This window comes from Aquarana catesbeiana, linkage group LG02 (assembly GCF_042186555.1).
Source record: "Aquarana catesbeiana isolate 2022-GZ linkage group LG02, ASM4218655v1, whole genome shotgun sequence".
NCBI classification, from domain to species: Eukaryota; Metazoa; Chordata; class Amphibia; order Anura; family Ranidae; genus Aquarana; species Aquarana catesbeiana.
The window spans coordinates 301,095,354-301,113,482 of NC_133325.1; the positions used below are offsets into that span (position 1 = coordinate 301,095,354).

An 18,129-nucleotide genomic window follows, 5' to 3' on the forward strand; every position below is an offset into this window, starting at 1 on the left:
TGAGGAGATGCCTGCTACACTTTCTAAAGTCATCAAAGAATTCAGAAAGTCAAATGCTCTCTTCGTGATATTCTCAGGCTCATGTAAAGGGGAAAAAGCTTCCAAAAACACGCTGGGCAGATGGCTTAGATCGGCACTCATGGAGGCCTACAAAGCTAAGGGAGAAATACCCCCACGGTATGCTGCTCGTTCTGCAAGATCAACGGCAGTTTCCTGGGCCGAAAGGCCGGTGCTATGCCTGAACAAATTTGCAAGGCTGCCACCAGGTCCAACTACTCGACATTTCTCCAACGTTATAGGTTGAACTTGCTGTCCGCCGCAGATCAAGCCTTCGGCAGGAAGGTACTGCAGGAAGTAGTCCCACCCTAGGGTAAGTTTCTCGGTTATCCTCTACAAGGTTGTCCTCAAAGGCGATTTGAGAAAGACTTAGACTTACCGGTGACGGTATTTCTAAGAGCCTTTCAGGACAACCGCTACTTCCCTCCATTTTATCTTGGGAGTGGTTTTAAGTGTCTGTCATGGTGGTTTGTGGTTTTTCTGTGCTTTGTTTTCCAGTATGTCGGAGACCACACAATAACTGAAGCCATGGAGGAAGAGTAGGGATTTAAAGGCTGCATATGTTTCCTGGAAAATGGACAGAGCTGCGCTCTCTCCAAGGTTGTCCTGAAAGGCTCTTAGAAATACCGTCACTGGTTAGTCTAAGTCTTTTTTTTTGGGGGGGGGGGGATTATAGAGTGTGTAATATAGAATATTTACCCCTTCTTTCACCTCCCTGGGGTCTCTCAATAATATAGTACTTTGCGTGTATAAGATGGTGCATTTGCCTTTTTGCACAGCATAAACGTTGCTGTAAAACAGCTGGATGTGTTCTGTTAGAGCAGACTCAGTGGGCTTTTTACTACTGAATATGGTTTGTGAGCAATATCCAGTTTCAGAGCACATTAACACTGACAGTTGTCACTATCAGGTAATTTATGGGAGTTTTTTTCTACATATTACAACTTGTGCTATAATGCTGTGATATATTACATCCATATTGACTTTTTTTTCTTTTTATAATGCCAGTGAGTTCAAAATTGCTTTATTGTTTGATTTTTTTTTCTTTCCATTTAAAGATCCAAACTAAGAAATGAAATGGCCCACTTGGACCAGCAGGGTGGAGGTTCAAGATATGTAATGGGGTCAGGTAAGCCAGATAATTTTTTCTTATATGGACCGTGGACTAAAGTATGTGTGTAAACCCCATCAATGAGCTTTTCTTATAGAAACTTCGCCCTTTTGGTTGCTTATAGAACATTGAAAACCTTGTGTTGTAGGTACACAGAATACCCATTCATTCTATTAAAACACCACTGAGCTCAAAGTCCTATGTTTTTGCTCCTCTATGAGCTAAAGAACGAATCCCTCAAAGATCTGGAGTTAAGTAGGTGGGGTTCTATAATCCTGGCATTCTTCCTGTCCTATAGTGACATTGCTTCTCCGTTATAGATGCCATACTGTGAGTGTTGTGATTCAAACGTGTTATTGGCAGCATCACCAGGTGAAAATAAGGTTTAAAAGTCTGAAAGTACACAAAATAAGTCACCTTATTGAAGGACTGGTAGGATGTGATGCATTTAATACATTTTTGTTTTTAGGGTGTAAAAAAAAAAAAACCTCCTGAAATTGCAAGTTTAAAATAGTGTATGCATGCACACTTGCAAAACTATTTCTTTTCCAAAATGTCTCCCAGCTGCTGTGCGCGCTGAGTGCAGAATCTGGAATTCTCTCTAGCTTTTTTACTTCAGCTCTGCTGGCAGACCAGCCAAGATTTCATAGGCCCTCTAAGCATGCCATTGTGCCCCATGATGTGTATAAGGGGTAGAAACTATCACTTCACAGAACTCCTCCCAGACCTGGCCTACATTGTTTGCTAGAGCGCCAGCCAACAATACAGTGAGGCCGGAGGGTTTTGTCGGCGGGATTCATGAAGCTTCACTGCATACTGCAGGCAATCGGATATGGAAGGCATGCTTCACATGGTGTACAGTAAGTCTCTCAGGGCTTCCACCCTAGGAGTTTCTCCATTAAAGTAATTCTTTCCTTCCTACAGCTAGGTCTGGCATCTGGCTTGCCGTAGTACTAAGGGTCGTGTTTCTGCCCTTTCTGTTTCATTTCAGAGACCATTGGCCTCTTGCCTTGCTATGTAGCTTGTCTGTTCCCTTGTGACTCCATGGGCTCTGAATCTTGCACTTACTGGGTTCATAAAACAGTTTTTTTTAACCTATTGGAGACATTCTCTGTAGCCATCACCGCTTTGAGGCAAGTGTCTCAAATGGTTGCCCTATCCTCTAAAGAACCTGTTGTAGTTCTGCATAGGGACAAGGTGGTTTTGAGACCCAGGACATTGGGTAGGTCATTTCTGCTTGTCACCTCAACTGGGACATTGCTCTTCCTTCCCTCTGTACAGCTTCAATTCACCAAAAGATGTTTTCCCTCCGTTTTCTGGATGTGGTTCGGGCTGTCAGTCTTTTGGCTAATGCTTCTTTAAAGAAGACTTCTTACCTTTTTTAATTCCTGGGTGGAAGCACTGGCTTTTTGTTCTCTGATTTCTAGGTGGCTCAGGAAGACCAACATCCCAAGCTTATGGTTTCAGCTTCCATCCTGTCTCGACTTTATCTATTAGATTTGTGAGTGCTTCCTGGGCTTTTCAGCATCGAGCAATTGTTTTCCAGATTAGCAAGGCTGCTACCTAGTCTTCTGTTCACAAGTTCTCCAAGGTCTACCTGGTGGATGTTGCAGTCATCTGATATCAGGCGGCTCTTTGAACTGTAGGCAGCCCCTAGTTCTTTTGTTTTCTTCGACCTGTATTCCTTTATTGGTGCATTGTCCACCCCTTAGTTGGACTGGTTTTGGGCATCTCAAAGGTTAGGGATTCCCTGTATCTCTTAGTGGGCGAGAGAAAATAGAATTTTTGTAGGGGGTTATCCTATGCACTGGCCTACATTATAATTTTTTATTTTTTTTTTGACAGTGGCCAATCATCCCGTAAGAGGCATTATGTAATAGCATCAACATTGCATACAGTGTAAAAGAAATTCATTCATGTCCTATCCTAACCTCTGTAGGCACTCACTTTCTAATGTTCCTTCCACACTCGCAATAAAGGGAAGCTACTTAACCTACCAGTATGCTTTTGGATTTTAGGAGGAACCTGGAGAACCTTGAGGAAGCTTGAAATCAAAACTGAAGGCAAAATAATTTTATGATATATTTATGTCCATACTTTACTCCTATACCTGCAGTCATTAATGCAGAACTCCAGGAAAACTTTTTTTTCCATGTTCTTGTTACTGATCTCCTACCGTCACCAACTATGCCATCCATGTTCTTCTGAGCTCTGCAGTTCCTTTGCAATAGCCTGCTGATCTTGCTGAAAAAACGTTATTGCCCAGTGATTTCTGTCCTGTTTGTAAGACCGCTGGCTGCTATTCCTCCTGTACCCTCAGCCAGCGATCTTGTCACTGCCCACCAGTAGTTCTCTCAAGCTGAGCAGCAATTTTCTATTTCCGTCCTGCTCGCTGTAGTGGGCGGAGGGGTTCTCACAGCCCCCAGTCTGTGCCACCCTTAGAGGTGGTGTCGTTGTCCCCTGCTCCCCCCTCCCTTCCAGCACTGCCACTGCCCGCTATCTCTCTCCAGTGAAGAGCAGGGATAGTTACCAGAGGTCATCCACATAACAGCAGCGATCTCTGGCTGACAGGTCTTGTATGTGAGATGCCATTTGCCGTAATGTCCCACCTCCTGTACCGGCATTGCAATAGTGCGCTGTCTATCACAATGTCGGTCCGGGAGGCGGGACGTTACAGCGAGCAGTGTTTTCACATACAACACCTGTCAGCCCGAAATCACCGCTCTGTCATGCGGATGATCTCTGGTAACTATCACTGGTGAGGCTGCACTAATGGGCACTGGTGAGACTGCGCTTGTGGGCACTGGTGAGGCTGCACTGGTGAGACTGCGCTTGTGGGCACTGATGAGGCTGCACTGGTGAGACTGCGCTTGTGGGCACTGATGAGCTGCACTGATAAACAGTGGACACCATCCACTGCCAATTATCTGTAGAAAGGGCTTCCACCATCCCTGCAAAGTTTGCAGTCATTTTTTAGGTCTTATTTTCAGTGTGCTGTGTATTAAATGTGACGTTACATATCACAGAGACCAGTATTGTGGTAATATTGAAATCTATTGAGATTTTCATACGTTGGAGGCTTCCACCATTATTGTGTTATTGATTAAGTTAGCACTGCACTTTTTTTTTTTTCTCTCATGCCGACATTTACTTGTCACATGCAGATGTAAAGCAGCATGTCCCGGCTCTTTCTTTCTGTGGTGTGGCTAGGGATGTTCTCACAAACCATATACAATTACTGATTTCTGTTAGATCTCAAAGCTACAACAGGAGGAGCAATATTTCTAATACTGAATTACAACAGAGTACAGTGTGTATAACCACTTCCCGTCTGCGATATAGCCGAAAGACTGCTGCAGTGCGGACTTAATTTGCCGGGAGGTGCTTGAGCGGCCTGCCCTGCAGGGCATGCGCGGCATGCTCTGTGATCAGCGAGTCTGTACGGGTTCGATCCCAACCCCTTACCACGTCATCAGCTGTCAGCCAATGACAGCTCATCATGTGACGTAAACAGAGCCGGTAATCGGCTCTCTTTTTCTCCTCACGCTACCAGAGAAAAAAAAGCCGATCAACGGCGGCTGTGAGAGGGACATCAGTCCCCGTGGAGAAGCTTTTGTACCCACCAGTGCCACCTATTGGTGCCCACAGTGCCATCTATCAGTGCCCATAGTGCCACCTATATATCACCAATCAGTGCGTCATCGCCCGTCGGTGCCGTCTCATCAGGGCCCGTCGGTGCCGTCTCATCAGGGCCCGTCGGTGAAGGAGAAAAATTACCAGTTTGCAAAATTTTATAACAAACTAAAACTTTTTTTTTTTTCAAAAATTTCTGTCTTTTTTTTGTTAAGCAAAAAATAAAAACCCCAGTGGTGATTAAATACCACCAAAAGAAAGCTCCACTTGTGTAAAAATGTTAAAAATTTCATTTGAGTACAGTGTAGCATGACCGCGCAATTGTCATTCAAAGTGTGACAGCGCTGAAAATTGGTCTGGGCAGGAGGGGCGTTTAAGTGCCCAGTAAGCAAGAGGATAATATATAATTATGGGCATGTGTTTAACAGTAATGATTGCATAAAGAACGTAAGGGCAATATGTTTATCTCCTGTTGTGTCTGGAGGTGGAGAGCACAAACATGATATGCATTTATAAGACTGTAACCTACCTATCCTGCTGTGTGCTACTAAGCACCATGGCTGGCTGCAGAATGAGGGGTGTGATTTATGTTGAAGTGGGCTTTCTCACATTTACATGTACAGGCCTAGTGTACCTCCCACATTCATTGCAATTTGCAAAGCATGAAGGGAAATGTAGTTTGATAGTGTAAAGAGAGGGGAGAGGATATTATGCAATCCCCGTTCTAACAACTCCTCCTTAGAATACATGTAACGTTTTTTTGAACTACAGAGAGCAGTTTCTGAAAATTCAATTAGAAGTTTATCTTCAATGGTAAGGAATTTCACAAATGTAATAACCATTTTTAGTGTTTTTTTTTTGTTTGTTTTTTTTGGGGGGGGGGGGGGGTGTACTAATAGGGGATTTTTTGCCGATCCCGGAGTTTTGCTTAAAGCAAGGGTATGGTTCAAATCCCCTTTTCCCCCCTAGGATCATGGTAACCTTTGAGTGACTACAAGAAAATGTCTTCTCTAGTCCATTTTCTTAGCCTGGTGATTGGACAGTAATGGAGCAGTAGCACCTGATGAGGTCTTAAATCCTGTTGGCAGGTTTATAGATTCACCGCACTCTGCAAAAAAGTAGAGCTCCAAGGAATTACAATAAGAAGTATAGTTTGTGTACTAGCGCTATTTAAAATGATTTATTTGAGAAACCACTGAGTAAAATGTTTTGGTTTTTTTTTTTTTCCCTTTTTACCAGAAGATTGATATAAATGTAATTCTCCTTCAGGTGAAACATTAGTGGAGATCCAACACAGATTGCTGAGGGAGAGAGAGATAAAGCTTAGGAGAGCTTTGCATGAACTAAGTAAGAAGAGAAAACTACTTAGGACACAGCGCAAACGGCGGGAGTTTCCAATAATCTCTGTAATGGGTTATACCAACTCTGGTGTGTATACAACTTGTTTATCATGTATACTACAATATTCTAAGGGAGATGCTACATTGTAGTTGTGTGTTTGCTTATTTGCAGGAAAAACAACCCTGATAAAGGCGCTCACCGGTGATATAAGCCTTCAGCCACGTGACCAGCTTTTTGCCACACTTGATATCACAGCCCATGGTGGATTGCTTCCTTGTCGTATGCCAGTTATATATGTTGATACCATTGGCTTTCTCTCTGAGCTTCCACACAGTTTAATAGAGTCTTTTTCTGCCACACTAGAGGATGTCATCCATTCGGTAATTACTTTGAAATCAGAACAGCTCTGTAATGGTTTTTAAATGATAAACGGTTGTATCTTCACATATACAGTACATAACATTCTATACCACCATAAATCAGTTTTAACATGCGCGCATGTTGGTACCTCAACAGTTCTTCTTTATAACCAATCAGAGAATGTACTTGTGCCTGAAGTGTGGGTGGAACAGTTGCTCAGTATGCTAAGCACAGGGTTGCTTTCTTAGATTGTACAGCACACTGGAATTACTACTATTCTTGACAAAGGCTAAGGCCCGGTTCACACTTCTGTGATGCGGGAACCCTGCAAATCCACCGCGGGTTCCCGCATCGCTCCCGACTCGCACGGCAATTCACACTGCCATATGCAAACTGCTGGGGAGTGTCAATACATTATTAATGACACCCCCATTTCATCTTGCATATCGGACTGCGAACTGTCAGTTCGGACATGAATCGGATTGCATAGGTGTGAACACCCATGCAATCCGATTCTGGTGTAGACTAAAAGGTTGTTATCCACAAATGTGCAATGGGACAGATCCAGGATTACGGGGATAACAGTCCAGTGTACTGTGGGGAAGGAGTCCAAAGGAGCACAGAAGCAAAATGGGACAAGGGAAAATCATCAGGACCACAAGGTGGCAGTATGGTGGGGCAGAGGTTAAGTCCAGAGTGGGTACAACAGCAGTCCGGGGTCCATCGGGGAAACAAACAGCAGGATCGCTGCACAGCTACTGAATAGGTTATAGCTAAAGTGCACTAGTCCAGAGGATCACAGAGCAGCAATCTAGGAAACAGGAGCAGAGTTCCAGGGAGCAATATGATGTATCATGGCTATAAGCCAAGACACAGGGGACGCTAAGAACTTCACCAATAGGGTATAGCAAGGGTTCATGTACACTCATGGTTTAGGTTCCTGACAATCCAAAAGGGACCTGAGTATAGGGATGAAGGGTTCCTGTGCAGCTTGGCAAGAGCCTTAAAGATGAACTGCAGTCTGCTCACATAATTTGTAATAAAAACATCTTTGCCTTTGTGAAGCTTCCCTTCAACCACTTTGCATATTTTATATATACTGTGATTCTGTACTTGCCAAATACGCTGCAGAAATCTCCCTCTACTGAGTCTGGCTGCAATCATTTTAACTGTGGGCAGCTTAAGCTGCTGCCTGTTCACTTCCTTTACACAAACATCTCCAGCTCTGCAGCTCTCATTGGCCCTCTTATGACTCATCTTCCTTCCCTTCCTAGCAAACTTTCACAAGAGAGAGCTGTGCATGAGGTCATAAGCCTAGGCTTTTTTCCAAACAAGAAACGGGAAGATGGGTGTATAAGGTATTTACTGGCAGAAAAAAAAAATGTTTTACTATCCAAAGTTAAAACAACAAGGGCAGAAGATTTAATAGAAAGGTGAAAGAAAAATGACTGAAGTTCCGCTTTAAGTGTGTGTGTGTGTGTGTGTGTGTGTGTGTGTGTGTGTATGTATATGTGGGAACCATGAATGCCAACCTGTACTGTGACATACTGAAGCAGAGCATGATCCCCGAAGACTGGGCCCCAGGGTAGTATTCCAACATAACGACCCCAAACACCTCCAAGATAACCACTGCCTTGCTAAAGAAGCTGAGGGTAAAGGGGATGGACTGACCAAGCATGTCTCCAGAGCTAAACCCTATTGAGCATCTGTGGGGCATCCTCAAACGGAAGGTGGAGGAGCGCAGGGTCTCTAACATCCACCAGCTCTGTAATGTCATCATGGAAGAGTGGAAGAGGACTCCAGTGGCAACCTGTGAAGCTCTGGTGAACTCCATGCCCAAGAGGGTTAAGGCAGTGCTGGAAAATAACGGTGGCCACACAAAATATTGACACTTTGGGCCCAATTTGGACATTTTCACTTGGGGGTGTACTCACTTTTGTTGCAAGCGGTTTAAACATTAATGGCTGTGTGTTGATTTATTTTGAGGGGACAGCAAATTTACACTGTTATACAAGCTGTACACTCACTACTTTACATTGTAGCAAAGTGTAATTTCTTCAGTGTTGTCACATGAAAAGATATAAAGCTATTTAAAAAAAATGTGAGAGGTATACTAACTTTTGTGAGATGCTGTGTGTAATTATATATATATATATATATATATATATATATTCAGGTCCATAAATATTGGGACATCGACACAATTCTAATCTTTTTGGCTCTATACACCACAACAATGAATTTGAAATGAAACAAACAAGATTTGCTTTAACTGCAGACTTTCAGCTTTAATTTGAGGGTATTTACATCCAAATTAGGTGAACGGTGTAGGAATTACAACAGTTTGTATATGTGCCTCACACTTTTTAAGGGACCAAAAGTAATGGGACAATTGGCTGCTCAGCTGTTCCATGGCCAGGTGTGTGTTATTCCCTCATTATCCCATTTACAAGGAGCCGATAAAAGGTCCAGAGTTCATTTCAAGTGTGCTATTTGCATTTGGAATCTGTTGCTGTCAACTCTCAATATGAGATCCAAAGAGGTGTCACTATCAGTGAAGCAAGCCATAATTAGGCTGAAAAAACAAAACAAACCCATCAGAGAGATAGCAAAAACATTAGGTGTGCCAAATCAACTGTTTGGAACATCCTTAAAAAGAAAGAACGCACCGGTGAGCTCAGAAACACCAAAAGACCCGGAAGACAAAGGAAAACAACTGTGGTGGATGACCGAAGAATTCTTTCCCTGGTGAAGAAAACACCCTTCACAACAGTTGGCCAGATCAAGAACACTCTCCAGGAGGTAGGTATGTGTGTCAAAGTCAACAATCAAGAGAAGACTTCACCAGAGTAAATACAGAGGGTTCACCACAAGATGTAAACCATTGGTGAGCCTCAAAATCAGGAAGGTCAGATTAGAGTTTGCCAAACAACATCTAAAAAGCCTTCACAGTTCTGGAACAACATCCTATGGACAGATGAGACCAAGATCAACTTGTACCAGAGTGATGGGAAGAGAGGAGTATGGAGAAGGAAAGGAACTGCTCATGATCCAAAGCATACCACCTCATCAGTGAAGCATGGTGGTGGTAGTGTCATGGCGTGGGCATGTATGGCTGCCAATGGAACTGGTTCTCTTGTATTTATTGATGATGTGACTGCTGACAAAAGCAGCAGGATGAATTCTGAAGTGTTTCGGGCAATATTATCTGCTTATATTCAGCAAAATGCTTCAGAACTCATTGGACAGCGCTTCACAGTGCAGATGGACAATGACCCGAAGCATACTGCGAAAGCAACCTTAGAGATTTTTAAGGAAAAGAAGTGGAATGTTATGCAATGGCCAAGTCAATCACCTGACCCGAATCTGATTGAGCATGCATTTCACTTGCTGAAGACAAAACTGAAGAGAAAATGCCCCAAGAACAAGCAGGAACTGAAGACAGTTGCAACAGAGGCCTGGCAGAGCATCACCAGTGATGAAACCCAGCGTCTGGTGATGTCTATGCATTCCAGACTTTAGGCTGTAATTGACTGCAAAGGATTTGCAACCAAGTATTAAAAAGTGAAAGTTTGATGGATGGTTGTTAATCTGTCCCATTACTTTTGGTCCCTTAAAAAGTGGGAGGCACATATATAAACTGTTGTAATTCCTACACCATTCACCTGATTTGGATATAAATACCCTCAAATTAAAGCTTAAAGTCTGCAGTTAAAGCACATCTTGTTCGTTTCATTTCAAATCCATTGTGGTGGTGTATAGAGCCAAAAAGATTAGAATTGTGTCGATGTCCCAATATTTATGGACCTGACTGTGTATATGTGTGTATATATATATATATATATATATATATATATATGTATGTATGTGTGTGTATATATATATATATATATATATATATATATATATAATATATAATATATATATGTATATCCAGTGGATATAGTGCCAGCATGTAAAAGAAGAAAAAAAAGAAAAAAAATGTAAGCTTGTTTTAACTCTTTGATTGTCTTGATGCAAGCCCGTACATCTGCTACCTATCAGATACACATGTTGTAGGAGAACTACAAGATTGAGATCTGGTCACTGACCTGCAATGCAATAGAAGTTAGATATACCTGTGCTCAAATCCCAATAGCTTTTACTTGTACTGTATATAATCCATCAGGTGCTAAAGGGGTGTGACCACATGTTAAAACTAACAATTCTGGATGAATCATCTGCACACTGCAATATACTCTTTTTTTGGTGGCACAATGGGACAGAAGGCCACAGCAGGGGACACTTTGTCTTCCTGCACATTAAATGGAGGGGGGTGGGGTGCCTGCCTGGGTGATGGCAGACAATTCTAGCCAAAAAACAGGAGATGGGAACAGAGCCCATCTTTAATAATTTTAGTTATTGCAAAAAGTTAATGTAATATTACATTGTACCAGTATTGTCCCCAAAGCTCAGGCAGCATTATTTATATTCTTGTCTCAGTTTTGGTAAAAATACTTTTTTGAACTATTAAACTTGCGTTTTTTTTTAATTTTTGTATATTCATCATGGTAGAATTGTAGTTGTTTATCTCTGGTACAGCTGTTCAGTAACTGACTCATGTATGGTTTGCTTACCAGGATTTATTAATTCACGTGAGAGATATAAGTCATCCTGAAGCTATCAATCAGAAGAAAAGTGTGCTGAATGTTCTCTCCAACTTGAATGTTCCCCAGAAGCTCCTTGATACAATGATTGAGGTGCACAATAAAATTGACTTGGTTGAGGGGTAAGTGAAATTGGTTTTGTGTATGTAACTACATTTTAATAGTTCTTTATATTCCAGTCTGTCTTGAGGTTTTATTTTCGTGAAAGAAATAAAAACGAAGATTCAGGAAAAGGCATTTTTTTTCTGTGTGGTTACATGTCTGTGAACATGTTTCAGCATGGGATGGATTTAGGAAATTTCCTATATATTTATCTATTGATAGCCATGTGTGTTTGCTAATCAATGTGTACAGGATTTAAATATTGCACAGAGATCGCTGATCTCAATAGGAGCTTCTTTTCTTTCAAGCTTAAAATGAGGCCTCTTCCTTATAATTTTCCTCCTTAAAAGTTTATGTGGATTTTGGTTCTTTCGTTGTAAACTTAGGGTAATTGCTGCATCTCTGACTGTGGAATTACAACTTCAAAAAACCGCCATGCCTCTTACTAAATACCTTGGACTGGCTACTTTCCAAAAAGGGGTCAGTTTGGGGATCTTTGTACTGTCCTAGCATTCTAAGGCCTCAAGAAATGAGGTAGGAGGCTGTCATTACATTAGGATTGATTGATTTTCATAGATAGATCTATCTAGATTGATCATAGTTGGGCTCTATAACTTTCACACAGACCAAATAATATATTCGAATTTAGTTAAAAATAACCAAGCAACATAACAGAATACAGTTTGGCCTAAATTTATGAAGAAAACTTTATTTACTATTTTTATAACAAACTAAGAAAAACAGCTTCCCCCTTTCTTTTTTTTTCTTTTTTCTTTTTGGGTTTTTCGTTTATTTTGCAAAAAATAAAACCCAGTGCTGAATAAATACCACTCAAAGAAAGCTCTATCACATGATAACAATTTTTATTTTGGTAAAGTGTCGCATGACTGCGCTGAAAACTGGCCTGGGCAAAAAAGGGGGGGGGGGGTAGGAGTGTTTGGTATTAAGGAAGTAACAATTCTCACTCTGTGTTGCATGCTAGATCTGGCGCAGTGAAGCTAGAGCATTGCAGCTGAATGAGTGATTGGCTGCTTCCATGAGAACTTATTCACATTTTTATTTTTTTTTTGCTTAAACTATAGATCCTGTTTCATTTTTTGTTAAAAGAATTGTTTTAACCATTCTAGACATGAAACTAAGGATACAGCTGTTTCTGTGTCTGCACTTCATGGATATGGCTTGGAAGGCCTCAAACAACGTATAGAGAAAGGTGTGATGGAAACCACAGGGAGGATAGTTGCCACAATCAGAGTAAAACTGGAAAGTGCTCAGTTAAGGTATGTAAGATTATGCAGGCCCACTGCGTTTGTGAATCTGTTCCTGTGTATGGCATCTACCGATCAACAATATATTTATTTTAGTTAAACGATTCTAGATGTTAGAGCTAAAAGACTCAAACACACTGCAGAAATACATGTCTGTGCACTTCAAATACATATTATATATCCTTCCAAGTTCTCCTGCTCTCTAGCTCTTTTGCCACCTCCTCCTATGCTCACCTCCAGGACTTCTCCCATCCTTTGGAACTCCCTGCCCCAATCTGTCAGACTCTCATAATCTATACATCTTTAGACGATCCCTGAAAACCCTTCTCTTTAATGAGGCCTATCTTGCTTCTAACTAATACACTGTGTGTTTCTCCATCAGCTCATCTCCCACAGTTATTAACTTTTTTGTATCACTTGACCCTACAAGAAAAACAGAAATGGAAGGCGCGCACACCTAGTGCATTACCAAAGATAATTTAATTTAGCCTAGCTCTGAGGAAGGGGGTGCGCCCCCGAAACGCGTTAGCTGTACCCCGTGTTCTGTGCATGTTCATGCATTGTTTTTATAGCCTTTTGTCAGTTGCATTTTGTGAGTACCCACTTTTATATAAAACATTTTTATTAAATTCTCTTTGGTAATGCACTAGGTGTGCGCGCCTTCCATTTCTGTTTTTCTTGTAGTTCCTTTCATATTACCCCATCTGAGGAAGGCAGCATCCACCCAGTTTTGGATACCATTATATACCTTTCACACCACCATTTTATTTGATATCTGTTACTCCACACCTTGGAAGACCTATTAGCGCTGGAAGTGACTGTGTTTTTTGTATCTCTTGACCCTCCCTCTTGGATTGTAAGCTCTAACGAGCAGGGCCCTCTGATTCCTCTTCTACCAAATTGTATTGTAACCGTAATGTCTGCCTTCATTTTGTAAAGCGCTGTGCAAACTGTTGGCGCTATATAAATCTTGTGTAATAAAAAAAATGAATAATGCGTGAAACAACCTATTTAAAAATGAACAATTACGGTAAATACCCCCTTCCTATATTAAAGTGGATGTAAACCCGAAATTTTTTTTTTTTTTTATATCATACTGTAGAGTATAAGATTTTCTATCAGTCTTGCCACACAGAGTTAATCCATCTCTGAGCAATCCTCTTTTATTGTTCAGTGAGAAAAAATCTTGACAAACTGATAAAAACGTTGTCAAATACTCCCCCTTGCTGTGAGTGACAGCCTAAGACACAGGCATTATTTTTTAAATTCCCTCCCCCACTCCTTTCTTCAGCAGCTCTGCAAGGATTGGCTGTTCCACACCTCAGCATGATTTGGCATGCTGAAGTCATGTGGTTACTTTCCTGTCTTTTCACCGAATGTTAGAGATCATAGCAGAAGTTCAGTGTTAGAAATACACAGGAGAAAATGCATATTGACAAGGGGAGTGTAGAGGTGGGCGGGGAGTCTACTGACATCACGACTCCACCCACTGAGCTCCAGACAACAGACCCACCCACAGAATCTGCAGTTTTTCGGATCTCATAACAGACAGAGGGGAGACATTTGACAGGTAAAGATACATGCAGGAGGCATGTATATCCTTATAGATAACTCCTATGGCAGTAGTTTAGAAAGGATGACATTGGGTTTACATCCACTTTTTAAGCCTTGGTTTACACTATGAAAATGCAGTGCCTTGAAAAAGTATTCATAACCCCTTGAAATTTTCCACATTTTGTCATGTTACCACCAAAAACGTAAATGTATTTTATTAGGATTTTATGTGATAGACAACACAAAGTGGCACATAATTGTAAAGTGGAAGGAAAATTATATCATAGGTTGAAAAAAGACACAAGTCCATCTAGTTCAACCAAAAATAAATACAATCCCATATACACAATCCTTCACCCACAGTTGATCCAGAGCAAGGCGAAAAACCCCTGCACAGCGTGCTCCAATTTGCTACAGCAGGGGAAAAATTTCCTTCCTGATCCCCTGAGAGGCAATCAGATTTTCCCTGGATCAACTTTACCCATCGGGGTCGGTTCACACTACAACAACTTGGGATCCGACTTGTAAGCCCTCAAATCGCCCCAAGTCGCTTGACTTTGGGAAATGCATTATAGTCAATGAGAGTGTCTTAATGTACACTACTGAAGTTGCTCCGACTTCAAAAAAGGTTCCTGTACTACTTCAATCAGACTTCTAGGCGACCTGTACCCATAGATTTCAATGGAAGCCGCCTCCAAGTCGGATCTCCATCTATATTGAAGCGACTTTACAGGAAAAGAAATTAGTTTACCCAGGCAAACCCCTCCCTCCCAGAGAGCTGATTATTCTGTGATTGGCCACAGCCAAAGTCGCCTGTCCTGGAGGCGATTCGAAGTCGCGCTGTAAGTTGCTTGAAGTCGCGTTGAAGTCGCCTTGCAGAGTCGCGCTGAAGTCGTCTTGCCCCTGTGTGAATCGGCACTGAGGGTTAGTACCCAGTTATAATATGTACATCTAGGAAATAATCCCAGGTCTTTTTGAAGCAATCTACTGAGCTGGCCAGAACCACCTCCGAAGGGGGTCTATTCCACATTTTCACAGCTCTTCCTGTGAAGAAACCTTTCCGTATTTGGAGATGAAAACTTTTTTCCTCTAGCCATAGAGTGCCGCCTTGTCCTCTGTGATGACCTTTAAAGTGAATAACTCAACACCAAGTTCACTATATGGACCACTTATGTATTTGTACATGTTGATCATATCCCCCCCTTAATCTCCTCTTAAGAGGGAATAGATTCAGTTCCTCTAATCTTTACTCATAGCTGAGTTCCTCCTTGCCTCTTATCAGTTTGGTTGCCCTTCTCTGCACTTTCTCCAGTTCCTCCGATTATCCTTTTTGAGAACTGGTGCCCAAAACTGAACTGCATATATTCCAGATGAGGTCTTACCAATTTGTACAGGGGCAAAACTCTCTCTCTCTCCCTCACTCCCTCTCTCTCCCTCTCCAAGAAAAGACTTTGCTCGCTTTGGAAAAGGCAGCTTGGCATTGCATGCTATTGATGAGCTTGGGATTTACCAAATCCCCCAGATCCTTCTCCACCATTGATTCCTCTAGTTTTACTCCCCCTAGTATGTATGATGCATGCATATTCTTAGCCCCCAAGTACATAACTTTTATATTTATCAACATTAAACCTCATTTGCCACTTAGTTGCCCAGTTAAACAGTGCAATGAGGTTGCCTTGTAAATTGGAGACCTCCTTGTAAGGATGTTATTCCACTGCATAGCTTAGTGTCCTCTGCAAAGACAGAAATATTACGTTCAATCCCAGACATTCTATCGTTTATAAAGATATGAAAAAGTAAGGGTCCCAGCACTGAACCTTGGGGTACACCACTGTTAACCTAGATCATTTAGAGTAAGAATCATTAACCACTACCCACTGAATTTTGTCTTTTAGCCAGTTTTCTATCCATTTACAAATTGATCTTTCCAAGCCTGTAGACTTCAGGGGAACTGTGTCAAAATTGCAAAATTCAGGTATGCCACAGCCACCCCTCTGTCCAAGGTTTTACTTGCCGCCTCATAAAAAGAAAACGGGTTTGTTTGACAACTTCTGTCTTTCATGAATCCATGATGTCTGTTGCTTAAAATATTTTTTTCCAGCAAGAACTTGTCTATGTGGTCTTTTATTAAACTCTCCAGTATCTTCCCAACTATAGAAGTTAACCACTTCAGCCCCGGAAGAATTTACCCCCTTCCTGACCAGTGCATTTTTTGTGATTCAGCACTGCGTCGCTTTAACTGACAATTGCGCGGTCGTGCAACGTGGCTCCCAAACAAAATTGACGTCCTTTTTTTACCCACAAATAGAGCTTTCTTTTGGTGGTATTCGATCACCTCTGCGTTTTTTTTTGTGCTATAAACAAAAAAAAAATCGACAATTTTGAAAAAATGCATTATTTTTTACCTTTTGCTATAATAAATATTAGGTTTGCACCGATACTGGTATCGGTGCTGATACTAAGCATTTGCATGAGTATCGGTACTCTTGCAAATGCCCCGATACCCGAAACCAGGGGCGTTGCTAGGTCTACAAAAGATCTGGCAGCGTAGTAAAGAAAGTCATACACTTGGGTGGGCATACACATGTTTATACAGTAATATACGTGTGTGTGTGTGTATATCCCCAGAGAGCCCCCCACTTACATCAGGGTCCCCAGAGAGCCCCCCACTTACATCAGGGTCCCCAGAGAGCCCCCCACTTACATCAGGGTCCCCAGAGAGCCCCCCACTTACATCAGGGTCCCCAGAGAGCCCCCCACTTACATCAGGGTCCCCAGAGAGCCCCCCACTTACATCAGGGTCCCCAGAGAGCCCCCCACTTACATCAGGGTCCCCAGAGAGCCCCCCACTTACATCAGGGTCCCCAGAGAGCCCCCCACTTACATCAGGGTCCCCAGAGAGCCCCCCACTTACATCAGGGTCCCCAGAGAGCCCCCCACTTACATCAGGGTCCCCAGAGAGCCCCCTACTTACATCAGGGTCCCCAGAGAGCCCCCCACTTACATCAGGGTCCCCAGAGAGCCCCCCACTTACATCAGGGTCCCCAGAGAGCCCCCCACTTACATCAGGGTCCCCAGAGAGCCCCCCACTTACATCAGGGTCCCCAGAGAGCCCCCCACTTACATCAGGGTCCCCAGAGAGCCCCCCACTTACATCAGGGTCCCCAGAGAGCCCCCCACTTACATCAGGGTCCCCAGAGAGCCCCCCACTTACATCAGGGTCCCCAGAGAGCCCCCCACTTACATCAGGGTCCCCAGAGAGCCCCCCACTTACATCAGGGTCCCCAGAGAGCCCCCCACTTACATCAGGGTCCCCAGAGAGCCCCCCACTTACATCAGGGTCCCCAGAGAGCCCCCCACTTACATCAGGGTCCCCAGAGAGCCCCCCACTTACATCAGGGTCCCCAGAGAGCCCCCCACTTACATCAGGGTCCCCAGAGAGCCCCCCACTTACATCAGGGTCCCCAGAGAGCCCCCCACTTACATCAGGGTCCCCAGAGAGCCCCCCACTTACATCAGGGTCCCCAGAGAGCCCCCCACTTACATCAGGGTCCCCAGAGAGCCCCCCACTTACATCAGGGTCCCCAGAGAGCCCCCCACTTACATCAGGGTCCCCAGAGAGCCCCCCACTTACATCAGGGTCCCCAGAGAGCCCCCCACTTACATCAGGGTCCCCAGAGAGCCCCCCACTTACATCAGGGTCCCCAGAGAGCCCCCCACTTACATCAGGGTCCCCAGAGAGCCCCCCACTTACATCAGGGTCCCCAGAGAGCCCCCCACTTACATCAGGGTCCCCAGAGAGCCCCCCACTTACATCAGGGTCCCCAGAGAGCCCCCCACTTACATCAGGGTCCCCAGAGAGCCCCCCACTTACATCAGGGTCCCCAGAGAGCCCCCCACTTACATCAGGGTCCCCAGAGAGCCCCCCACTTACATCAGGGTCCCCAGAGAGCCCCCCACTTACATCAGGGTCCCCAGAGAGCCCCCCACTTACATCAGGGTCCCCAGAGAGCCCCCCACTTACATCAGGGTCCCCAGAGAGCCCCCCACTTACATCAGG

General features: G+C 43.3%; 1 protein-coding gene across 2 annotated transcripts in view; it reads left to right on the forward strand.

Moving 5' to 3' along the window:
• GTPBP6 (GTP binding protein 6 (putative)) overlaps positions 1–18,129 on the forward strand; it is a 78,013-nt gene that overhangs the window by 41,763 nt on the left and 18,121 nt on the right. For both annotated transcript variants that reach the window (XM_073614589.1, XM_073614590.1), the window contains exons 5-9: positions 1,116–1,186; positions 6,071–6,229; positions 6,314–6,522; positions 11,122–11,270; positions 12,378–12,527. In XM_073614589.1, the coding sequence (XP_073470690.1) occupies positions 1,116–1,186; positions 6,071–6,229; positions 6,314–6,522; positions 11,122–11,270; positions 12,378–12,527 (738 nt within the window). The remainder of the gene's footprint in view (positions 1–1,115; positions 1,187–6,070; positions 6,230–6,313; positions 6,523–11,121; positions 11,271–12,377; positions 12,528–18,129) is intronic.